The 27038-nt window shown below is 40.0% G+C and overlaps 1 protein-coding gene across 15 annotated transcripts in view; it reads right to left on the reverse strand.

Annotated features, from left to right (window-relative positions):
- Positions 1 to 27038, reverse strand: part of MCF2L (MCF.2 cell line derived transforming sequence like) — a 164624-nt gene that overhangs the window by 52074 nt on the left and 85512 nt on the right. For 13 of the 15 annotated variants that reach the window (XR_008577755.1, XR_008577754.1, XR_008577757.1 and 10 more), the window contains 2 exons: positions 18248 to 18331; positions 8840 to 8954 (listed from right to left, as the gene is read on the reverse strand). Coding sequence is in view for 10 of the 15 variants with exons in the window: in XM_054830639.1 (XP_054686614.1) it covers positions 8840 to 8954; positions 18248 to 18331 (199 nt within the window). In the remaining 5 variants the exon portion in view is untranslated. The other 2 variants (XM_054830771.1, XM_054830766.1) reach the window with 2 other exon arrangements.

A 27038-nucleotide genomic window follows, 5' to 3' on the forward strand; every position in this document is an offset into this window, starting at 1 on the left:
ATTTCTGCACGTCACACAGAGCTGCTTTAGCAAGGAGTGTTTGAAGAAATACAACAACTTTGAGGACTCACTTAGACTTAACTACAGATGGCTGAAGTAGGCCACATTATCCTTGAGGGACAATTAAGGATAAATAGGTCAATAAAGGCAAAAGGCTCCACGCTGGTTAAGCTTAAGTAAATATGAGCAACAGAAAGCTACACGATCCTCACTTTAGAACTATTAAGTCGTAAGACTCCATAAAAGCATTTTTACACCTATTCAGAACTATGATATTGGAATTATACATATTTCCAGTACACTGCAACAATCGTTAATGCCACTGCACAAAGTATTGGAACAGCTTTATCTGGAATGCTGCATGTTGTGTTTTAGAAAGGTGAGTTTATACTTAAATAGGGTGTTAAATACCATGAACTTAAGACTGGACTAATGAAAGCTCCTGTGTGAGGTCCAGCATTTTAGTAATTAACTTCCAAAATTTTACAGTGCTCAATTTACCTTGTCTCCTTAGCAGATTAAAGTTACCACTGGACAGTGTGTGTCATGCATACAGAGCCTATATACTACTCAAATCCTCTAAGCCCTGAAGGTAGTGTAAGTGGGATTTAAAGACTAGAAAGGCTTTGCCTGTACAGAGCTGAGCTTTAAAACAAGTTTAAGACATTCACAACGTGGACATCAAACAATTGTAAATTGTTCCAAACCCAGTAAAAATTCAGACTTTGCAAGTAACATGTTAAGCTTTGACCTATCTGACACAAAAGCTTCAAACTACCAGTTTACTTTTAAGATGCAATACTCTTACTTCAAATGTAAACCTTTATATTTCCTTTCTGCTTATAGGAACATACGGCATTTACAACTGTTTGGCAGCTGTGCTCTGAGAAAGGAAGGGCACGCACAGCACAACAGATTTTGCTGGAAGTCCCGGGATGTTCTCACTGACGAATTTGAGGGGCTGCCAAGGTAACAGCAGGGTACAGGTTCCACATCTTCAGCCTGGATTGTAATCCGACAAAGAGGAGAGTGTGGAAATGAAACACAGCTGACAGAAATAAACTCTGAAGCTGCAAAGCTGTTGCTCAGCATGTCAGTGCGAACTGTCAGGGTGTCTGGTTTTTGGCACTTCTTACCCATTATGTGGTGACGTTCATCCCTGGCACTCTATCAAACAAAAGAGGTTAACTCTTAGCTAGTGGTGGGCCGCTTGTTTAGTTTGTAGATAAATGAGGAAACACGTGCGGTTACCCTCCCACGCTGGCTCTTCACAAGGTCAGCTTGGACCCTGAGGGACTTACCAGCTCAAAACACAGTGTTACCACAGCACCGCTACCCCTGCTTCCAGAGTGCAATGGTGGATCTATGCCAAGGAGACTGGCCAGACCCAAGCTCTGTGCTCTCCAGCACCCCTCGTGCTGAGGTTTGTTAGCTCCAGCAATGCCCACGCCGTGCTGTGGCACGTTCTTCTGGTCCCTACCTAAATTCACCTCATTGCACTTTGCTGTGCCCATGCTAGTGGAGTCTTCTCGGATCTGAGCCCACTGGAAGGCTTAGCACAGACATTTCTTTTTCAGTTAACCCAGGGTTATCCCAAACGATGGGGAGCTGGTGTAGTTAACAAGGAAGGGTCTACCCAAAGCTTAGCAAACCTTAATGACTGAGCTTTCCAACTGTTGGATACTGACACTTTTTGAGGTCATCTTGTTCTGTTTGTTACTTGGACAGGATGGCTTCCTAATTTCCAACACCAGACAGTACCACAAACAACAGGATTTCTTAGAAGGCCACATTGTGTTCAAGCATTTGTAAACCATCGGGATCTCAAAGAAGGGGACGTTCTCCTGGGCAGGAAACCAACAGGGACAGCTTTCAAAACAGGAAATTGCTGGACACGACAAGTTAACCTGAGATACGCTCAAGATCATGCAGCAGGACAGAAGGGCATTACAAAGAGAGGCTGTACAAGGCTCTTTCTGAATACAAGTACAAAAGGCCTGTGTATTGTATTTAATCAGCAGTGTGGGACTCAAACTGGCCATCAAAATGTGTTCTGAATTTTCTAATCTACACTATTTCTTACTTCTCTTGAAAGGAACTTTGTATTTAAGACTTAGTTTTACACTTTTAAATTATTAATTATACAATCTCTTGTGACCATAAGAATTTTAGCTTGCTTCCTTTGTTCAAAGATGAACCTATATGAGCAACGAAGAAAAGCATTAAAACGATATCCTTTTGTTCTCTCATACAGCATATTGTTTTTTGATTGTAGTAGAAACTGCTAATTAACCAGAAGCAAAACCATATGTTGAAAAATCCTGTCATCTTTTTTTTTTAACCACTGCAATTATCTATTAATTTCTTTTGGACCAAGTTCTCATGCTACACCCCACATTTGGCAAATTCATATTCCAAGAATGCGTACACACTAAAGTTAATAACGTATGTTTAGAGTGACAGCTGTCACAGATAGAAGTATGAATAACACATGCCTTCAGGGTACACTGCAAATCTTAAGAGTCTATTTACTAGGATAAATAGAAAGAGGAAAAAATACTTTCAAAACAGAGGACAAGCAAAAAGAATACTGAATGCCCTGAGATGACTTTTTAAGGGCACATTTGGCAGCTATTTTAGGTGCCTATTGCAAACCTGAATGGAATATTCTTATAGAATCATAAAATGGTTTGGGTTGGAAGGGACCTCAAAGACCACCTAGTTCCAGCCCCTCTGCCATGGGCGGGGACCCCCTCCACTAGACCAGGTTGCCCAAAGCCCCATCCATTCTTCCTCCACCCTTTGTATATGTGGGATGTAAAAGGTGCATCTGACAGGTGCCTCTCCCATTTTGCAGTAAGAATGGTGGACACTGTGTATGGAGGTTGTCAGTTTTTTACTCAGCTAAGAGGTGAGACAACCTTGTTCTGCATGATCTTTTCCTACCCAGCTCAGCAGCAATCCCCGAAGGACTCACCCAGTGAAGTAACAGGAGACTTTATTGTCTGCAGAAAGAGAATCAGACCAGTTACGCGGACATTATAAAATATTCTCAATGCATCTCATATAGATGCAAGACTTCGCTCACTGTGCTCTGCTGAAATACAGCTGAATTTACAGACGTCACCTCTTACACTTATCCACAGATTTGAATTCATTCAGCAACTCTATCAATAAGAACTATTAATTCATGTGGATCAATACTTATATGTAAAGTATTTGTACCAACTCAGCATTTTAGTTAAAATACTCTTGCTAGAAAGTATTGCCTTAAGTACATTACATACTGCCATGGATTCTCCTTCTTTCATCTTGGATACTATATGTATAAAACCAAAAATCACTTGACCTTTCTTAGAAAGAAAAATCTTTCTAAGAGAATCCTCACCTTTTTAATAAAACCTTATCTTGTACTTCAATAACAATATAAAATACTAGCTGCTAAAAGGAAAAGCCTGTTTCAGAAGTATCACACGTATACCTTTACAACATATATCTCATCACCAAAATGGCAGTTATAAAAGGATTAGCTGTAATCTTACCTTGTCTATAGAACTCATCCTTAATCCATCATTTTTCCTGATAATGTAGCAATCTTTAAGTACACACCATACACGACCCGTACTTAATATGTTGAGATTACTACAAACCATACATTAGACATCGTATTTTATCCAGCTGTCTATAGAACCTGAATTTACCTTGCAACATTAACAACACCCACCTAAAGAAGATGGTTCAGCTCTCAGCTTAATGATATACAGTGGCACCAGGGTTAACTGAGTATCTTAAATTGAAATGAGGTATTGCCTTTCCACTGTCACGTTTCTTAACATCCTCACATATCAGACATTTACACATCTAAGCAAATGCTAATAGCTCTGCTGCTTGCCCTGTTCTACTCCATGGTCATCTAAGTTGGTAACAGGCAACTTGTAATAGTTCCATTCCTAAATGGGAGGCGTGCCATGAGACATTTAACTCTTCATTATCAAAGTTCACTATCAGACAAGAGAAAGTTTACGCACTAAAAGCTTGCGAAACCCAGTGTTTAGATAGCATAGAACAAGAATGCAGTAAGAGGGGACATGGTCATGTTTACCTATAAAATTAGAGAGAATAATAAAGGTAGGTTAAGAGGTTTCAGTTTTTCCTCTTTCAACAAAGTCCTAAGGTAGTCTTATTACCGAGACTACTTCTTTCACTTGGGAACAAATCTTGAAAACCTGATGCCATTGCTAAGATTTATTATACCAGGAAATATTTTATTGGGCAAACTCTACTGCAGAGTACAGAAGGGTCCCTTCTTATGAGGCTCTTAGCAGCTCCTCACCGTCATTCCCATGAAATATCATTTCCCTTAACATGCGACTGCAGGCAGGCAGACAATGAGTTTTGAGTTATTGCTGCCAACCCCTTGCTGTGATCAGGAATCTCGTACAGGGCCAAATAGCACAAGTAGTTTTCTGAGGAACTATTGTGGCTCCAGACATGTCCGTGCTCTACAGGGCTTTTCAAAGAAAAGGCCATTTCCTCTCAGTCAGTCAGAACAGCCCAAAGATGGAGTTACGTACTTCATAAGCTAAATGACACTAATCTGGAGAGCAGTCCATGCATAAAAGCTGTGGGCTGCATTTTTATCCTTCCTGTAAGTCTGTACTCCTTAGGACTCTTTAATAAACTTACAAAATAAATAAATAAATAATGAACTGCCTCTGCTTCCCTCAAAAGCAGTTTCCAAAGCATCCAAAACAATTTAGTTTTCAAGGGCTAAAATTTCAAAGACTAACAGCAAAAATCCTATCTCACAACACCTTTAACAGCACTAGAAATACCACAATTAAAAGAAAATTACAACATTGCCCGTCTTTGGGGTATAGGCAGTCAATAATTTATCATTAGCAAAACATATTTTATAAGGGGATGTATGCTGACATCTGGCTAGTGGCATTTCTGCAGTTTGTTAGTCCTATAAACCTGCACAAAGGCTCATAAACACAATTTTACACACTAAGCTTGCAACAACACCAGCAAAGGTATCAGGTATGTCTTCAGCCCTTTGAGATTATAGCAATTCTCAGGCACAAAAAGTCCCAGTTTTATCAGTAGCTTAACAGTGGCATTATTTTTACAAGGTTGAAATTGAAATGTTATCAGCCTAATACCTAAAATATTCTTATATTCACAATAGTTAATACCTTACTCTTCATATGCAGCCAGCTGGGCTATCCCTTGGTTTACACAGAACAGTGATCTCCTTAGAAAGAGTTAGAAATTCAAGAAACAAGAAAATCCTAAAAGAACAGCCAGACTTTAAGAATGGCCGTTTCTGGCTCAATATGCATAGGGTAGTTGTTGTTGGGTAGGCGAAACAAACAGAAAAATCTCCAGAAAATCTGCTCCCAGACTTTTAATCAGTAAAAACGTGCTCCTGTCAAACTGATGCCCTGGGATGCGCTCAGTGCTCCCTCCCTGTACCAGATGCTGTTTGTTCTGATCAGAATTTCTCACATAACCCCCACTCTGTGCAGAAGTTCAATGGCCACCATGAAGCATACCACCAAGGATTTTCAAAAGGAGGAGCAGATGTGAATTTAGAACATAATTATTTGTAATAACAGTATTCAAGAAAGATACTATCAAGGGAGGCTTAGCACCACACAGTTTAACCAACACAGTGATGAACAAAGAAAATGAAGCTGGCTGTCAGCTTCACAGCTCCTCTCCCTGATAAACTAGGGATTAACAAGTACAACCAGAAAGGCACATCACAGTACTATGCTGTGTATAACCAGTGTTCCCTCACAGGGAGTAGGTCCTACAAAATAATTAAGAGGAAAACCCTTTACAAGAACACTACTATTTATCTTCATGCATGTACAGTAAACAAAAGCTCATATATGCATGAGGGACATCTGCCATAATCTGTTCCAAACGGGAATTGAGCATGGACCATGCTGAGTTGCACTGAATGCTGTGAGTGAGAAGAACATTAAATGTCGATCTCAAGATGTATTTCATCTGTGTTACACAACCTGTGTTTCTATGAGTTTTTAATCTGGGAGAGCAATATAGCTCAGTTTGGGAAAGGCATAAAGGAGATCTCTTGATTCATACAATCATTCAGGTTTGAAGGGATCTCAGAAGGCTTCTAGTCCAACCCCCTGCTCAAAACATGGTCAACTCCAGATTCAGATCAAGTTGTTCAGGGTTTTGTATGGCCAGGTCAAAAAACCTCCAAGGACAGAGACTTCATAGCCTCTCTTGGCAGCATGTCTCAATGCTTCATCATCCTCCCAGTGAAAATTTTTTTTCCTTACATCCAGGTCAGAACCCCTCTGTTCCCGTTCCCACCCCAGGGCCTCTCCCTCTCTACCACTGATCTCTGTCAGGTGCCTGCTGCTCCTTCCATCAGTGGAGACAGTGGCTGTTGTGTCCCCACAGCTTTCCATCCCCCAGCTGAACAAGCCCCACTCACGTAGCCTCTCTTTGCACATCAGCTCCAGTCCCGGCCATTGTGGGGGCCCCGCTGGACTCATGCCAGTTTGTGAACTCCCACCCAATGGTATCTCAGAGCTGGGCCCACACTGCAGGTGGGGTCTGGAGAGAGCCAGCCAGGGAAAGGCTGCAGTCACCTGCTCCAGGCCACGCTCCTGCTGGTGCGGCCCTGGGGCTACCAGCCTTCACTGCTGCCAGAGCATCTTGCTGGCACATGTTTAGCCTGCAGCCCACCAGTGCCCTCAGGTCCTTTCTGAAGAGCAGTCCCACAGTCAGTTAGCTCCCAGCCTGTACTCTTGCAGGGAGTTAGTCCATCCCAATTGCAGGATTTGGCATTTGTCGTTGCTGAATTTCATGAGGTTCCTGTCAGCCCATACCACCCACCCATCTGGGTTCCTCTGAATGGCAGTCCTTCCCTTGAGTGTACTGACCAGTCCACCAGTTTCTCATCCACAAACTCAGTGAGGATGCACTGCGCCTCCTCCTCCAGATCCTTGCCAAGGATGTCAGGCAGCACAGATACATATGGTTTCCTGAGGAACTCTGTCTCCAGGTGGAGCATGAGCCATTACCCACCACTCTTTGAACTTGATGATCCAAGCAGTTTCTCACTTGCCCAGCAGCCCATCTGTCAAGATGTTAACAATTCAAAGTGGATACAAGGGTGCTGGGAGTAACTCTGTTGAAAGTCTTGCTTGAGGTGAGGTAAAAGACATGCACAGCTTCACCTCATTCACGCATCCAGTAATTTAATCACAGAAAAAGGTTGGTCAAGCACAATTTACTGTTGCTCAATCCATGCTGGCTATTCCCCATCACCTTCTTCTTTCTTGTGCCCATAAATGTGTTTTAAGAGGACTCACTCCATAATATTCTCACAGACCAAAGAGAGATTGACCAGCCTGTAGCGCTCTAGATAATTACTCTTGCCCTTTCTGAAGATGAACGCCGTATTTGTCTTTCTCCACTCATCATGGTCCATCTCTGATCTCAAAAACCTTTCAAAGATGATGGAGGGCAGCCTTGCTATGACATTGGCCAGCCTCCTCACCACTCTCAATGTAGCTCATCTTATCCTAAAGACTAGATTTGGGTCAAGATTTCTCAAGAGATCCCTGACTTGATCCTCACCCACTGCTAGTCATTCTCCTCCTCGAACCCTCTTTCTAAACACATAGGCTTGGGAGACAGTGTCAGAAAAGACTGAAGCAAAGAATTCAAGTGCCTCAGCCTCATCTGTGTTGGCTGTGTTGCAATTTACCCAGCCCATTCAGCACAGGTCCACATTTTCCTTGTTTATTCCTGTACTGCCAAAGCAATAGAAGTATTTTGGGGGAACCTTGATGTTCCTTGCTCCTTGTCCCTCGGCTCCAGGTGTGCTTTGACTTTCCTGAAACTGTCCCTACATTTTCTATATTCCTCCTTTGTAGCTTGTCCCTGCTTTCACCTCCTGTATGCTTTCTTTGTACTCCAGCTCAGTCACAAGTTCCTCGTTCAGCCAGGTCAGTCTCCTGTAATGTCTATTCATTTTCCAGGACGTACCATTCTTGTGCTTGGAAAATGCTGTCCTTAAAAACTTGCTAGCTTTCCTCAGCAGATTTACTCTTCAGAGTTGCTTTCCATTGAATCCCACTTACCAGTTCCCTGAATAAGCCCAAAGTCTGCTCTCCTGAATTTTTGGGTCTGTACTTTACTCTGCTACTTGCCTTTCTCACCTCCCTCAGGATCGCGAGCCCCACTATTTCATTCTCTAACATATCTTCAACAAAATCACAATTTTTATCGAGCAGCCCATTGATAAGAGCCCCCTTCTAAGAGAGCCAGGATTAATTGCTGGGCCTGCTTAGCACCCTCAGTCAAAGTTTTGGAAGTGCTGCAAAGACTGTACGTTCAGCTGAGGCAGGGAAACAGAGCACAAGTGGTTAGGACAAACCACCGTATGTACCTATGGAGTATTATGTCACACTGAGTAACATCTTGAGTAGCATCCAAGAATTAGCATATTCTGCCAAAATTATACATGCTTTCAAGTAAAACACAGAACATTGCACTCTAAAATACAGCAAAGATAAGAAACAAGAAGACAACACCCATCATAGAATCTGCACCCATACATACCAGGAAGTAATTTTCTTAAGAAATATAAATAGCACTATATAATTCATCTAACAACTACATCGGGCAGCTGTCACTAACCAACACTTATTGACACCGCATTATAAGCTATGTTTCCCTTTTCTTTAATTAAATACCAAGCCTGACCTTTACACAATCACGTACATGACAATGTAAAAAATCACTTAGCAGATAAAAGGGTATTTTCTCTGAGACAGGTGCTCACCTTGGGATGCTCGTCAGGTAGGTCAGGACATTCTGGAATTCCTTCTCGGGAATCTCGCTGAAAGCTGGATAGTCTGGAAAGGTGATAACAGGGCATCCATCTCCCCCTCTTCCACCTACAAAAGAAACAAGCAGCATGCATGTTTACATACAAGTCCCTTTAGCTAGCCTGCAATTTCCCAGTAATGAAACTCCTGTGTTTCTTTCTTTTTTTTTTTTTTTTTTTGGTACAGGGCTCATCAGCATGGACACTGTTTATTCTGAACGGTCTAGTCTCTTCTTCAGAGTTTAGGAAGTTTTATAGGAAGGAACTTGTTACACCACATTGGATTTTTTTCTTTCTCTGTACAAACGTCTGTCTTTGCTCATGTGAATGCAGTTTTGACACCAGATGGCAGTGCATCTTTCTGTTGATAAATGTCAACTGCATGTAAATATAACCAATTTGAGAAAAAAAAATGAACCGATTTAGAAAAAAAAAGTTAATTCAGAATTAAGTAGGCGAATCTCCATCCTGAACTTAACTCAACCTTCTTACCAGTTTGAACTCATTCCTACACACACACACACACACACACACACGCACCCCCCTGCCCCCTCCCAGCCTTCAGCTAGCTGCTCTGCTTCCAGGACAGTCTAAAAGAAGTGGCAGAACATTAATAGAACAGTGGAAAAGTGTTTCAAATGAGATTTCCTGTTCGACTTTTCAGACCACCTACAAAAGGTAAAGCAGAGCTTAACACCTACGCTGCAGTATGGCTGCTGATGAGCTAGATACCATCTGTATCTTTTCTGGCATTTGCACCACTGGGTAGAATTCACAAATGCAACACTTTTTAATGTGCCCCCCCCCCCCCCCCTTTTTTATATACAAAATGTAATTTTTTATTTTTTTAAAGGCAATGTTAATGTTTCATGGCTTATGCAAATATATTTTTATAAAGATAGGCTGAACGAAGGGCTTGTTGAGCCCTAGCATGAAGTTACAAGTTGGGGGTGGCAGGGACACATTGCTGGAAAGTTATCTCTGCTTGACAGTTCTAAAAGAGAAGAAAATCAGCCAAAAATGACTGTGGCAAAAATAATAAAGCTTTTTTCCAGCCCTGAAATCTGACAATTGTGCAGAAGTCAGCTGTAAACTGTATTAACAACACTGTCTGATCATGACAGCAACAGTGATTTGTGAAAATTACAAGGTGCTATTACTCACTTCAGGTGCCTCTGAAAGGCAGAAAAAGAAGAGAAATATTTGAGCTCAGATTAATTTGATAAAAGAAACCACCATTTCCTTCCAAAACCACATGTAATTAGAAGTTCTCAAACAGTATCCTTATGTTAATTTGTGGTGAATCTGACTTCAATCTACTCGCTTACAGGCAATATGGTGCTATCACTGCGTAGCTCTTGAAATGAAACTACATCAGAAAATAACGGATGCATTTAAACAACAACCAAATACAGCTATTATGCAAATATCACAAGTCTGAAAACATAACCTTTATGACATCCAAACACTGTAATGTTAAGTCAATGATGGAGTTAATTTTAGCTATGTAAGTTTCACAACACAAATATAAGTTAAGAGGAATTTTGATTCTATAATTTTTTGTACTACCCAGGCTTTAAGATCCAAAGAATTTTCCTCTCTCATTAAAAACATTTTTCAAGCATGATAATGATTATTTCTGTTGCTCACAAGGTGTTCTGCTCTCTCTAGAGTATCTATTTTTAGGTGCAATTATACGTTATTTGCAGTATCCTGCTCAGTTACTTGCTTTGTTCTACTTAACTTCTATAAATAGGACATAAGAAACAAAAGAAGAACAATACACTTGCAGGACACGTCCTAAAAGCAGAAGCCCGGACTATGACCTTCAGGAAGTTCCCAGACCACCACTGATTGTCAAGGGCAAATAAAGCCATCCTGCCTTGACATTGCCTATTAATTTTCAGTTCCTAGTCCGCTCATCCCTGGTTATCTCAAGCGGAGACAACTCTGTCCTGCCACATGCTGTTAGAAGATCGTTGTTCACTGATTTATCTTTTTCTCCAGTGCTTTCCTGCTGGGACACTTAAAGCACACGTATACCTTCAAATGCTGCTCAAGTGCTTTTCCTTATCAGGACCTCGCTGCCGAAAAGAGTTTAAGGCAGAGTGAAGTGCTATACATAATAAATTCTGTAAAATTTCAGCTTTAACATTGGTGGCCTATAGAAGTTGCTTTCCATATCACAATTTTAAATACATGGCCATCAATGGGAGACAGGCCACTCAGCAAAGCAGTCTCTACTTACAAATGAGTGTTTGTCACTGCGAACTACAAAAAGGGCATGGGAATATAACAAAGTAAACATTCTACATTTAATTTGTGTTTGTATTAAATAGTAGTAAAAGTAGTAGGTGAGCTCATTTTTTAAAGTGACCTTTATTTCATAATGAACCTGATGCAGCAAGGAATAATTTATTTCCTTTATTCAGAATCACTGAATTTAGGGGGAGGAGATAAAACAGGAGCCTGGGAAACTAGATTGGGATTTGTTGTTAGTTTGTTTGTTTGTTTTTAGTGAGAGGGAAAGCATGTGAGTGATAAAATAAACAATTTTATCATCCTTCTTGAAACTCAGGTTTAAGGCAAAAAAAATCAAAGCATCTTATTAAAATCAATTCACATAATAACCTTCCAGCATCTCAGAATTATATACATCCAATTACAAAAAAGGACATGAAAACATAGATGAACTCCAAGTGCTACAACTCATGAAAATAATTCAATTTATACAGAGTAATTTTTAAAATAAGCAACTGGAATTTTAATCACCATCCCAAAAAAATAGTGATTAAACTGTAATATTTTAAGAAATTCAGGTCTGTTGGTAGAGTGACTACGTCTAATTGCTGCAGTCATAACTATTGGAAAAGCACCTCTCCTTTCCCTCTAGCTCACAGTCCTGAAGTTTCAGCTTCAGCTGTCAAACAGCCTAAACTTATTTGCTGGGCAAGTTCTATCCACAATGGCGCACACAAATCTACTCCTATTTCTAGGCGTAAGCAGGGATGCACTGATTTATACAATTGGAATTTAATAGTTTTATGTGTTTCTAAGACAACCGAGTATCTCTGAGACCATTGAGAGCATTTTCTTTGTCTAATCTTTGTTGGTTTTATAATCTAAATTTCTGAAAGGATATTAAATCCCCTTGTTTTCATTTAAAAAAAAAAAAAAGTAAACACTGGTGTAACTATGCAAAGGTCAGATTGGATGAGGCTTTCATCTAGTGAAAGATGCCCCTACCCACAGCAGAGGAGTTGGACTTCATGATCTTTAAAGGTCCCTTCCAACGCAAATCATTCTGTGTTTCAATGAAAATGTTGAAAAAGACTCCATACTATATATAAATATTAAACAAATGCCACTTGAGTGACAGCTTTAGTTTTGCTTATTACAAAGAATAGAAGACAACGCAGCAGGCCTTGAGCGGGTCCAATCAGTCCACACACATTTTACCCGAAATCATAAAATTACAGAATGGTTTCAGATGGAAGGGACCTTTAAAGGTCATCTACTCCAACCCCCCTGCAATGGGCAGGGACATCTTCAACTAGATCAGGCTGCTCAGAGCCCTGTTCAACCTGACCTTGAATGTTCCCAGGGATGGGGCATCTACCACCTCTTTAGGCAAACTGTTCCAGTGTTTCACTACCCTCATTGTAAAAAAAATTCCTTATATCTAGTCTGAATCTACCCTGTTTTAGTTTAAAACCATTACCCCTTGTCTTATCGCAACAGGCTCTACTAAAAAGCCTGTCCTCATCTTTCTTATAAGCCCCTTTTAAGTATTGAAAGGCCGCAATAAGGTCTCCCTGGAGCCTTCTCTTCTCCAGGCTGAACCACCCCATAATTGGGGGATGAAATGATTCCCAAGAACTACTGGAGACTTGTCTCATAACGCGCAGCTGTAAGGAACATTCTCCAAATGAGAAGATTATTACTTTTCAGTCTAAAAATGGAAACACCATAGAAGTAAAGAGCACTGAAGTGTATGTCAGCAATGAAAAAAAATAAAAATGCAACACTACTCTAAGTAGATCTGCTTCCATCATATTTCTGTGATCCTTCATTAAAGCAAAACTTTGTTATTAACTCATTTATAACTGACTTTGGCAACCTATTCAACTGAAACTTCTTTAACAGATTTAGTATTGAAGGAACAGAAATTACCTCTCTAAACTGGAAATTTTTCTGTGGATAAATCTCTACAATTCTAGTAAACCTCCAGTTTGGTGGACCTCTTCCAAACAGATCTACGTGCCTTAGTCTAAGGCCAGCTTTTTGCAACAGCCCTGCATTTTGGAGAAATACACATTTTAAAAACATGTTGAATTGCATTAGTGCCACAGGTTAGGTAGCAAAATGACCGAACTGTGCTTAGGAGATAGCAGTTTGTGGTCCTAGCTTCTGTAAACAATTATTTAAACAGTAGCACCAACTGTTAAAATTATGTGGACCCAGAACATTGTCATCTCGTGTAGGAAAGGAGTAGAAAAATGATCCTTGGAAAACTAGTTGTGCTACTGTGAGATGGGACTGGTGAAGTTTACCTTAAATCTAGGTAATTTAGCATTTATGTTTTATATTGTGCTATATCTAACTTTTCCCATCACAGTTGCAATCTGTTTTGGGTTTTGTTTTTTTTTTTTTATTAAGCAGGTAGGTGATAGAGAAGCGCCAAGCCAAGGAAATTGCAACACTGTTTTACACAAATTCTGATCAAGAGGCATATTGGTGACTTGGTATCTAAAACCAATCTCAAATGAGAAATAATTAATATTCTTTTCAATTTAAAATGGCATTGACAGGGAAAATGATGAAACCTATGAATTGTGCAGCTGTTAAAAAACACACAGAAAAAAAGTGTAGTTCCCCACAACCCTGTGAAAGACATGCTAATTTTTTTGGTACAGCCAGCAAAACTCAGGAGCAGCAAAGGAGCTTGCTCAGACTTCCAGGAAAGAAGAGCAGGAAATTATTTTGTAATGTTTCCCTAGTTATTCTGCTCCTGTTTGCATAAGAAAAGGTATCCTCTAAAGCACTCTGCCCAACCCCACAAAAAGGAAGCAAGATAGTTGGACATAATTAGATGATGATGGAGCAAAGATCTAGGTCTTCTAGCCTAAATCTATAATGCAAATGAAATGATATTCAGACTACAAGAAAACAATATGATCTCTATATTAATCTATACGCATACACAAGATTCAAGGGCATCACCATTGTTAAACATCTTGGATCTACAACTCTGCTTCAAAAGATCTAGCTTAAGTAAAGGTAATCTTGTTTGCAGACATGTCAAAAGTGAAGTCCTCGTGTGAATGAGACAAGCTTACTACAGATTTTGCTTTACTGTTGGGGTGGTATAGCTGTTATGTTTGTATGTTTCTGATAAAGAATTTCTCCTTTCTACTTGCATAATATACTTAACTGGAGTACTTGGAGTATTTGAAATTACATATAGGACTTCAATGAGGTAGTGGATAAAAGCTTGCAATAACTTTGTATCTGAATGTATTTGAACTGGAGATCCCTTAGCTAAGGATTCATTTTTTTCCTACTGTTTTTTTTAAAAAAAACCTCTACAGACAGTGAGTTTAGCTAAGTAATACCTCTTCCACTGTCAATACACAACATATACTTTGAATATGTTATATTGGCAACAAAAATCAAGTTGATATTTTTAAATAATTGAGGCAATGTACGGGGTACAGGATCCACTCAGAAGTTCTCAAACACAATTTTACAGACAGACTCAGCTCCTGTGGATACTTCAAAGGGAACAGTTTAACCAGTGAGGTATTTTCAGGTCACGTCCACAGAGAAGAGCAAGAGCACAGCCAAGGAACTAGTTACAGAGAGTGAGGGGAAGCTTATTATTTAGAAAGATAATTTAAAGGGCCAAAGATATAAGCATTTTGAAAGCTACTACCAATGCTAACTTTTTCAACTGCAGGAAAAACTATGAATCGATAGGCAAAAATGCAAGTAGCATGAACTCATATTTATATTTCCTTTAATAGAAATATTTTATTTGAAGTTGTTCAATGCATAGAGGCATTAAAAAGAAAGCGAGCTAAAATAATTGCTTCGGTGCTTGTGGTGGCCAAGAGTCTCATCTGCACATCACATAGCTTGCACAACTTAAGATGCATATAAACATACACACCTGTCTGTACACTCTTGTTCATCTACATTTATTTTAACATACCTGCATACAGCAACGGCAGATAGTTGCAAAGTTGAGTAAGAAAGTTACACAGCAACTTTCCAATCAAGGGAGTAGAAGGGAAAATACTTGTGAAAGAAAATATAAAATACGAATGAAAGACTGTAAGGAATACATTTTCCAGAAACTTTTAAATGGACCTTCCAATGTCCTTCATGAGGATTTAATAAAAAAAAAGGTGGAAGACCCTTTACAATGCAGAAGAAAAAGTGGTTGCACAAATACTAACTAAAGGAAGAAAAGAGACAGGTGAAACAGTGAATTACGTAGGATGGATGTTTAATACAGCCTAGCAACAACAAAAAAGAGTAATGACAGTTCTTGCAAAGATAAGGACCTTGTTCCACAAAAAGAAAAAACTTTAAGGGAAAAAGTAAACAGCTGGGCCTGAGATAAATATTAACTTTGGGGTTTATAAACTTATGTGAATGATTGATTAAAAACCTCATCCACAGCTTGTCCCTCCATTAGATTTAAGCTGAACACACAACTGCATACGCACTGCTGAGCAAGAGCTAGAGCCTTCAGCGTCTGTAGGAGTAGCTAGCACCTTGATCTCATTGCACTTTGCCATATTTACTGAAAAACTGAAGCATTCATGTAAGTTTTTGTTTCATTTTGTTTCATTTCAAGCCTAATTTGGATATCCCTGTAGCCTTTCCATTATAATTAGCAGAATGAGGGACATGAATTACTTTGTACTTGCAGAGAAAAAGATACCAAGGTAAAGAAGTGACCCCCATTTAGACCAAAACACAGAAAGTAGCTCAGGAAGGGCTACAGCCTTTAGCCACAGAACCAGACCAGGTTTCATTCACTATCAAGCAAGCGTCCCGCGAGACCTAGGTACATCCTATTAGAGAAACCAAAGTGATTCTCAAGTGTATGTCGCATTGCTGTTAAAAGCCAAAAAATAAAAACTTGAAATGCATCTAAGACGTTAGACAATTCACCATACCTGCAAAGATGCTATCTACCAAAAGTATTTGTAATCTATGGACTTTCATTTTAATTAGGTTTATGCCATGTCCTGAGATTCTATTTCCAAGGCAACTTAGCAATAGGCAAAAAAGTCCCCTTCACACACACTGTGAATATTGTAAGTGGCATTCCATCAAAGTCACCCGTAAGCACAACTACAAGAACAAATTGTATATAAATTGAGTATGAAAATATTAGCTCTGTTCCTTTGTTCACAGAACCTGTAAGAACGCTATTTGGTACAGCACAGAACATTAACCATCAGTGTCCTGCAGAATATTAGGATAAAAGAATTGAAGTCCAAAATGAAATGAAAATGCCTAACAGTCAAATTGCCCAAGAATAATAAAATACAACAGAGAATACAGCCACAGTCCACAGTAATGCAGCTGTCCTACTATTTCAGGCAAACAAAACAGACTTCTAGTAGACATGAGGATGAATAAATAGAAGAAAATAGAATGAGGAACGGCTGCTCTTACTAAGCTCCACTGCACAGTGGATGTAATGAGTGCTGAAGACGCTTGTGGCTGTGCGAACTCAACAGTCTTAAGATGTGAACAATCTCCAGTTGGACTCAATGATATTTTATTCATCTACTGTAGTCACCAGTTTTCCCCCCTCACTTCAGAGGGGCAAAATGTAAACCCTACTTACAGTTACCTAGATAGGCTGATTCTTGCATAACACTGCTAGGAGCCATTTTTTGCCCCTGGATAAAAAGGAAGGGCTTGGAAAGTCAAAAAAATAAATGGCCAGGAAAGAACTGTAGCTTAAACACCATCATCTCAAATGGAGCATGAACAGTCAACTTCATAAACAAAATAATCTTACTTCCAAGTGCTACCACTACCCCATAGAAAACACAGTCACTTTTAGTTTAGCTTGTGTAGCAGGAATAAATCATAATTAATAGTTAATTATGAGTACAACAGGATTCAATGAGCTCTTGCCAAGCAAAGCAGGACATTGGTTCATTCCCCTGTGTCTCTTGATCTGATGCAGGGAGAGATTCAAAGGAAGAGGGAACAGTCATAAGCCCAGCCTCAGCCTAGAGGTTAAATCTCCTTTATGCTGAAGGAGGCAGGGCAGCTCTACAGAGCCACTGATGCTCTCCCTCTCTATATATCGGAGGGAGGGCAGGGCAGAGCAGTAACTCCAGCAAGTTCGCTGCTGCACACCTGCAAGAAGGCAGGAAAACAAACTCAGAAGCTTATCAGACACCTGCCACACAGCCTGATCAGTGAGCAAAGGCACTATCTCCCTTTACCATTAGCAGCCATGGTCCCATCACAGCTGTAGACCAAGCCTAGCAACCGACATCTGCATGGCACAGAAACACAGGCCCCCATCACACCTACTTGGCAGAGGTTATCCAGGGACATCGCAGACACTCTGCGCTGTGTGAACATGGCTGTGCTGCTTTTAGAGACAGCTTTATGCCTAAAAGGAAGTTCCTTTGCAAAAGGCAGGTGGTGATACCAAGCTGAAAACCGCATTCAGAACTTGGTGCTACACATGCCTGACCCCTCGTGCTGAGTCTGTGGGGAACGTGGTACTGTGGCGGAACGTGGTACTGTGGCGCTCACTTGGACACTGCTTTGGTCGAGCCCAAGGTGTCAGCTTGGGCTTCAATATCGAACCCAACAACAGAGCCAGCAGCAGCGTAGCCTGTAGGCCGAGGACTGCAAGACTGCAGCAACCACCAGTGCATCCACGCTGCACTGTCTGACTTAACGAGGGCTCAGTTAGCTCAGAGAGCTCTAGGTCAGCATTTGGGCCCTGTGTCAGCTCCAAGCACTGAGGAGCTCAGGGCAGGTACCCACAGCTTCTTTAGCACTGACTACAGATGACTACATGCTCCTGTACCAGGCTCATTAGCACTTCCTTATTTATTTTCCCCAGTTTATTCTTTTATCCTACCCTCAGTTCCATCCCATTATCCTGAATTCTGGAAAATGAACTATAAAATTCCTATTATACTTTAAAAAAAAAAAATCTTCTTTTTTGGTGCAGTCTTCGTAATCTGTATTTTGAGTTGCTTATAAAATATTAATTTCTCCTATATAAGACCTCAAAAACTATGAGAGCACATCAGGTCCAACCATATACCTAATCAATGTCTGTAGAAGGGAATGCCATAGTCTTACCTGACAGGTAAGCAAATTGTTTCTTTAACTGGTCCTGAATATCTGCAGCATAGAGGGGAATGATATCCTGATGCATGATTTCATCTGTGGAGGAAAAAAAACCAATTAAAATAAATTTACATTGCAAAGTCATTTTATGTAAAATTTCACAGCAGACATAAAAAAAAAATCATCCCTGGAACACAAACACCCAGAAAAATATCCAAGTTTTGAAAAATACATGAAAATGTTTGAAGTCTTTCAAGTGTCTGCCAAGGCAAACTTTCCTTTGAACAGCATATTGATAAAAGAATAGCGTGGATTTGCTGACACTTGGAAGCAGTATGGGATGTCACTGAACCAAACACTGTAGAGCTAATATTCCTCAGGAATGATGTTTAACAGTGGGGGTTTTTTACATATCAAATTCAATTTTTATTAAAACCTTCTCAACTCACACAAAAAAAGAACTTATGATCCCTCTAGCCTGTTGTCTAGCGTTTAGATACCCCAAAGCAACAGCATTCAATAAATTAGGTAGAACAGGTTGAAAGGACATCTCATATTGAACACACACATTTGTACCTCAGCTGTGAAAAGCACTGCTTAATGTTTTACCTCAGCCCTTCCACTTTAGCTTAATGACAAACATACTGCTTTCTCAAGTCTTCATTTTCTGCCACAGTGTTTGAGCAGAGGTATTTCCCATGTATTTCCAGAGGTCAAGCAGAAACCTAAGTTTCACTGACCATGATAAAATCTGCATGACAGAGTTGCCTTGTTCATTAAACTATGATCTCATTTATTTTTATTTTTTTTTACAAGGAAACACAAAGTTTTACTCTCTTGCCATTATTCATTCTACACTTTTAGCCTCATTTAAAAGCAGCAAAGGGATAACCTAGCATTTTCATTATTTGGTTTTGAACATTTCTTTTAATCTGGCACTGTACAAAGGAGTTTTCGGCTTAACATACCTTGAAATGCCACTAAGACTCAAATCTGACATTCAGAACTGTGAACATGCACAGGAAAAGTAAGAAAAAAACTAAAAGTGATGTAAGAGTGAGTGTAATCTGCCTTGAAGAACAAGTTGATCAGACAGAAGTAGAGCTCTGGCCCTCAAGGAAGGGACTGGCTATCACTGAGATCTTTCAAATGCTAGATCTTGAGAGGAGAGCTGCTCATTTTTATAAGTGATTCTCATGTGTGTAAAATTCCGAGAACTGCAATTATTTGAGAACAGCAAAAAACCCCACTTTCAGTTACTTCTTCCAGATAAGTAACAGCTTATACTGGGATACAGAACTTCTCTGTTCTCTTTCGGCCAGTCTGGCAGAGGAAGACCCGTGTCCACTTTTAAGGTCACACACTGATCTGAGTTATTTTTCTGCATCTGGTGAACTGCTGCTTGATCAGAAGACCTCTGCATACCATGCTGTCAAATCCATAAGCGGATACGTTTAACTGTTAAGTCATATTTCACCCAGACCTTCAGTTATGTCATCATCTTAATGTTTTTAACAGAAAACTGAACAAAGATCTTTCAAAAGTCCAATCTCAGATGGCCAAGTAATTTCCTGAAGAGAGGACCAAAGGAAAAAAGGATTTTAGATTTTGTTTTTGCTGTCAGTGCTTTTTAATATAGGGAGTCCCCCTGCAGCAGTATTAAAAAAAAACCCTAAAGTAAACACCCCTGATACTGCAAATCGATGCCTTCAGGCAGACTCATTTACCTGAACATAACCTATTACAGGATCAATGCCTAATTTTTTTGTGGAAGATGGGAAAAGGGAAAAGAATGTGATCACTTTGTAATATGCCATCCTGCCTACAGTCACAGGCAGAAATCATTTTCATTATTACAGCATAAGCATGTAATAAAATAGGTGTGTTCTGCATACATAAGTAAATAAGTGACACACCCCATTCAAGCAGGAAAGGTGTTCGTAAGTCAGGGAAACTCTTCACTTTATGTTTCCCAGATACATAACGATCACTATCTCCTCACTTATCGGTGTGATCAATCCCACTGCGGTCCTGACTTATGCCAGGTAAAGACCCCAGTCTAAATTTGATTGCCCTAACCAACATTCTCTCTGACCGGAACAGCAGCTTTTGCAATCAACACAGGGCAGCCCACAACCTCGTGGGCAAGTACTGTTTCACTGAAAAGATGGTATTTTCCTCCTCCTGGTTTTAAACTCGGTTTTAACTCAAATTTAAGAGCCAATGTGTTTACAACTGCAGGAACAGCACACTGTGCGTGTTCACAGGTGGAAAACCTCCAGAAGCCCTTCCTGCTGCGCTTCTCCTCCACCAAGGCACAGCCGCCTTCTCATCTTGCTGATCTGTTTCACGACACTCTTCAGGAAGCAGAATGTGTGTTAAGATCAGAGCAGATTATCAATGATTTGAAACAACCAAGATAACAAGTAGCAGTACAAAACAATGCGAGAAAATGCAACTGCTGGAACTGCTGAACAGTGTGCATCCAGCAGCTTGACAGGATACACTGGAACCCAGTATCAGTGCTCACAGATTTATCCCGAAATCCCCCTCCGATACCCTGTCTCCTTTCAGAGAAGATGCAATTGTAAAATCTCATTGCTCTGCATCATTTCCTTTATATTTAGCATCCTTCTAGAAAAAGGAGTTTATCACAGTTTGTCTGGGACTGAATCCAATTTCACTTTAAGTTTGTCCATCATTACTTGAATATGCTATATGCTTACCAGGATAAGGTCAGGAAAGGCACACGTGCTAAACAGACTGTGAGGGTACATACTCCTTACACTCATGGACGTTGGGGAAAATAATTTCTTGGAAACATTCTTTAAATAGAGAACTTGTCACCTGCTACAGTCTTTAGGGACAATTTCCATTTTAGTAAAGCTAATTAAGTGCACACTAAAATACAGAATTAGTGAAAATCTGTTCACTGTTTTCTAAGGAATTCTTATAGGCTCGAACTCTATTTCGGCTTACATAGATGAAGATTTATACAGCCCATGATTTTCCCTGTTCTACCTTGACTGCTTTACATAGTATTTTTAAAACAGAGACCTAAGTGTTTTTCTGTTTTACTGTATCTAAAATTCATGGCTGAAAAAGAGATGCTCACACCAAAACATGCTAGAATATCCAGTCATTCCTGAAGAGCTCATTTTAAAATAGTTTTCCAGAGCAGTCTGCTTAAAATAAAGCCCCTGGGATTTACAATGCATCTGTTATTGTGGGTGCTCATAAACAGTGAAATAAGGTTCTAAAGTTATTACTGCATTTTTATCATTATTTTTAAAAACTGAACACACATAATAGCTAGGAATGCACAAAGATTTTTTTCTAAGTAAACAGCTGGAGGTTCTTTAAAAACTGCATTATCTAGTTTTTAAATTATGAGTGTAAGAGAGGACAGAAGTGTCATCTTGCTAACAAAGAAATCAGTTAACTATGTGGTTCTCATTTTAAAAAGCCTTTCTCTTCAAAAATGTAAACCACAGTCTTGCGGATATATAATCTTCTAATTCAATTCTAAATCTTGCTTTGATAGTCCTGTCTCTATGATGGAGGAAGACGGCTCAGAGGGGCCTGACCCCGTCCCATCAAAGGCACCTGACTGCATTGCAAATGAAGCAGGATGACGGATTTAAGCACGAGGGCACAAAGATAACTCGCGCTTGAATTACCAGGCCAATAAGTCCTGAAAAAAACCCAGATCTGAGAAAGCAATCAATGTCACTCAAGTCAAGATTTTCACTTATTGGTAAAAGGCTCCTCTTTCTTTTCCAGTCAAACCAAAACTCATCATCATTCGGAGCTCACCTGACATGCCAAAGCAAAACCATTTTCACAGAAGACAATGCTGGAGGGGAATCTGAACAGACCATACCTACATTACACAGAAGGAAGTCTCTGGACACCACTCGTGAGCCTCACGTAATGGGTTTCATCCAATTCCCACCGAGCCAGCTGGAATTATACCACCCTTTGAGTAGTTCCACATGAAATTCTATGGCATTACATTATACCAACCTGTTTGTATATGTATGGACGCAATTACGCCTTTCAGCACAGATCCCAGTAGCACACCATAAAGCAAACTACAAATTATTTTTCCTCCTTCTCTTTCTTGCTGAGTCAGCAAGATTTTCCTGAAAACATGCCTATCATTTCTCTACGAATTCGTGCCTTAAATGGAAGGAATAATTTCTTTTTTCTCAACCAGTTTTGTTTTGCTTTTCCTCTGGAACAGTCTACACACTCAAAGAGTTGAATGCCTTTTATGAAGGGGGTCTTCATTTGAAAAACCTCTTCATTAAAGCACCCTCCCATCTGGTAATTACAAATGCAAGATAATGACTTTCAACGCAGTCTCTTCATCTCTCTCAGCCCCAAGGCAAACCTTTCATTTCCTCATTTTTCCCTCTTCATCTTCACCCCCCAAGCACCATCACTAACAGTCAGGTCCTTTGTGTAGCCCCGAAAGAAGGAAGGGCCAGAGCAGAAGAGCTGGTGAAGACAGCCCCCCTCAGTGCTAAGCCATATGAAACTAATGAGCTAGTCAAGATGCCAGGAGAGTTCTCCAGCTTTAAAACTGAATTTTAAAACTGGAATCCCATACATTTTCAATGTTAAGTAGGGATCTAGTCGAGTCAAGACTTGGAAGCAGCGCTGCCAAAGAAAAATCGAAAACCTTCGGACTGATGTTCCCTCTATTACAAGCCCATGTACAGTGGACAGAGGCACTTACTGTTTGAGTGGTGTTTTTAATGACTCATGCATCAGAAGCCCTAACCACTCAGATCTTTCACAGAGTCCATTATATTTATGTAGCACTTTTCACAATCTGTAAGTTTTGGTCATATTTAAATAATTCATTTGAAATGAAACTTGGTAACTCTGCTCGTTTAATCATACCTGAAGAACACCACAACTACTTAGGAGAGACATAAATTAATCCTGAAATGCTGCAATTCCAGTATTTAAATACAAGGGATGGGAACTTGTCATGTGTGAAATAACAGAAAAACAAAAAAATCCTTTCTACTATATAGATGCCTCCTGAACCATCTGCTTTACCCAAGTAATTCCTGTTTCCTACAATCACTATTAAAGAGAAAAAAAAAAAAAGTCTGTTTCTTTTCTCAGGCTTGGAGCTTTGGCACAGGACTATCTACGAAACTACAAGGATGATGGTTTGGCTTCATGTAGGGAGATTAATCACCGATCCTTCTTTTAAGAAAACTTTTGAGGTATACACAGCAAATGCAATGCTGCTGGGCTAGCACAAGGCAACAAGAGGTATAACAGTCCCCATTTTCTTTACTCAAATTATGAAATAACTGCTCAAAAACATATTTCGACAGCCAACCAAGGTTTTTATTTCTTTCAAACTCTTCTTTGAAATTTTCAGATTTGTCCACTTATTACGCGTGTCAAAGGATGTATTTGTCTTTGTTCTCCTTCTTCTTCCACTTCCACTTTTGCAAAAGGCAATAAAGTTCTCCGTTTGCCTAAATAATATCACCTCAAAGCACAAACGCCAGAGGAAATATAATCATCTCGCTTCCCTGTATAGTAGATATACTCACAGGATATTATGAGTGCTAAAAACTACATCTTCCTCTTCTGCTTAATCAGTCACACTTTCTTGACACACATACTCTAGTCCCACAGCTTCTCAGGGATCAGCATTAAATCTGAATCTGGCTTACAAGAGTAATCAAATACTAGCTAATCTGTAACTAGAAGAAAACTATGTAATAATTAGGAAGACAATCTAGGAAACAACACAAGACCTCATATTTCTTTATACTTGAAGAAAATAAAAAAGAAGACAAATCATATTAGGAGCTATGGAGAAAAAAGGAGGAGAGGGGAAATGCTGCAAGAAATCTGAAAGTGTTACCAGTTATAGCATCTAATCTGGTTTGCCATGCTTTTGCTCTGTACAGTGTTTCAGCACACCTAATCTGGTTTGGTGAGAAAGAGATGTTCTTCGTGCTATTTCAAGTCATGATAATTACTCCCTTCCCAAACTGAGAAGGAAGGGGAACTTCGAGTCATGCCACACAGCCATATTACAGCATAAGTTTTTGTCAGCCGCAAAGAGGACTTGGAGATAAAGGGCAGCAACACCGTCACATGGACTTACCATCTAAAAGCAAAAATTCATCTAGTGCACATGGCATGCTCTTACTATTGCAACAGTGATATTCCTCTCATCCTCTTTCCAGGATGTCCTGAAGAAAGCCAAAGAATTTACATTTGCCTGCTGTCAAACCATCTTCTGTTCTTGCAATATAGTTTCAGACTGCTAGGAACCATGTCCCCAAAATAGGGTTAACAGATATTGCAGCATCATTAACTCCTTAATACTGCAAATCATGCTGAGTGTATAGTATAAAAATATTTCTAAAGTATTAGATGTACTTAGTCACCAACAGGAAGCAGATTTTGCAAAAGGCAAAGATTTGTTTTTAAAACAGGGAAATATTAGATACAGCCTGAGCAGCAGAGAATGTTCCCCTAGCAAGCACTCAAGTGATAAGGCGGCGATTGACCCAGATGTGTCTCACTTAATACTTGAGCAAGCAAGCCTCCATGGAATAACAAAAATTTTGCCAACTGCATTTAATAAGATTTAATGCTCTGAGAAAATGATTATGGGAATTTTGCTTTCTAAGTACTAAAGCCTTGCAAAGAAGGGGAAGTCTTACACTTATGGAAAATAGAAAGATCAACTCTGAATAGAAGAACTACACACAAATAATAGGACTTATCTTCAGTGTGACTTAAAAATTAATGAGGCAATCACACAGCTTAAACACCTATGCTAAAGTAGACATCTTTTCAGGTAACTGAACCAAAGATTCTTCTCCACTGAAACCACCTGTTTTCAACCCTCTCTCTGCAAAAAAATACATACCTCAAAGCATGCTTTGACTGAAAATGTCAACATGCACAGGACCAGCTGCATGAATACTTGGCAATTCTACTAAACGGAATGCTATTTTTGTATGATATTTTGGAAACAAGATAGGATTTTAAACAATGCATGATTTTACTCTTGATCTGAAAATTAAAATCACTTTTATAAAACAGCAAAGTGGTAAAATCTAATTGCTTGGAGCAAGAGGCTGGACTAGGTGGCCTCCAGGGGTCCCTTCCAACCTAAGTTTTTTGTAATTCTGAAAGAATTCCCTGGTGAGAAGTCCCCAAGCCCACCTCACAATGCTGGAAAGAGAAACTTCCAACAGAGGTATCACTGCTGTGCAAGTAACACACGTAAAGTAAATTGTGTACTAAATTCAGTATATTGACTTTAAAAATGAATACAGAATAGGGTAAAATTTAGTAATGTTGACACACCTGCTGTATCTCAGGCTAATAAAATCTGTCTACCACCATATATTATTACATGGTATATCAATTTTCTAAAAAACAAAAGTAAAAAGATGAAAACTAAGGGAATCGCTCTTCCAAAGAAGAAGGAAAGAGGAAATACCCCAGAGTCATGATGAAGTAGCTCTGCTTTCTAAAAAGATATAGCAAGTAATTTGTTTCATGAGAACTGTTCACGACCCTTCGGAAGAGCCCCATGTTAACAACAGCTTCACAGGATGCAAAACTATCACCCGGTAGCAGACCTCTTCCCGCTTCAGTACTATAGGTCTGAGAGGATCACATCATACCTGGCTCATAGGAAAACAAGCATGGTACTGTCTTGCCTTGCTTTTCTCCTTTCAGATAAAGCTTTAGCATGCTCTTCACACCAAAATGTAGCAAATAATGGCAATTCATCCACTGCACCATTCATTCCCCGACGTGTGACTCCCATGTGCTGTGCCTGACTCCAGCAGCTGGAGGGAGTCCACCTTCATTGCAAATAAGGCTGAGACAGCCAGATTGAAAGGACACTCCCCTCAATTACAAGTACACACAGAAGACCTCTGCTGGGACTCTAGTCATCCTCTTTCCACATTTCCCCTACCTACAAAGTAAACTAGGAGAACCTCCACGAGGGATCCTCCACGGGATCCTGTTCCTTGGAGAGAGCCTGCTACTCTGGGGATCCACGGGCACAGACAGGCAGCGCTGGCTCCACACCCCGCTACTGCAGACCCAAATCACGTCAAACTTTTTGGTCTTACAATGTACCTACAAGACAGGAGGTGCTTTCATCCCTATTTGGATGTTGAAAACCAGAACCAGTGCTGCTCACAACTACCTGCACAGTCTTTAAGTAGAGCAGAGACTCAAGTCCTGCGCCCATATCGCAAGCCTATCCTCTCTTTTCAGTTTCTTGTTCCTTTTCCCCCCACCTCTCTACCCTCACTCTTTGACGTGGACTGACAAAAGAATTCCCCAAGAGGATGTTGTTTTCCTTAGAAATTTTCACGAGGTTGGGAATAGAAAGATGGGTATCCAACATCTCCCTTGCTTTCATTCCCTCCCCTCTGCTGACTGTAAGCACACCACCACTGCTCCCCACTCCTAACCGTATAGAGCTCAGGAAGAAGAGAAAAGAACAGTGCTGGGGAAAGGGACAAACCCTCTGCCCACTCCGAACATAAAATCATTCAACAAGTCTCTGGGAAGGAGCAATCTCTGGCACACTAAACATGCCCAGAAGAAGTGGGGGCAGTCAACAGAAGAAAATTGAGCGTCAGCAGTTGCTAACAAAAGCAGCCCTGCTCACTTCTTTCTCAATTATCAAATACAGATTAAAGCCTCCTATTTTAAACTTGGCAACTTATACTAATAGTCCTGGCATGGCTACATATGCACCACCATGATTTGACACAAA

Source organism: Grus americana, chromosome 1 (genome assembly GCF_028858705.1).
Source record: "Grus americana isolate bGruAme1 chromosome 1, bGruAme1.mat, whole genome shotgun sequence".
NCBI lineage: Eukaryota > Metazoa > Chordata > Aves > Gruiformes > Gruidae > Grus > Grus americana.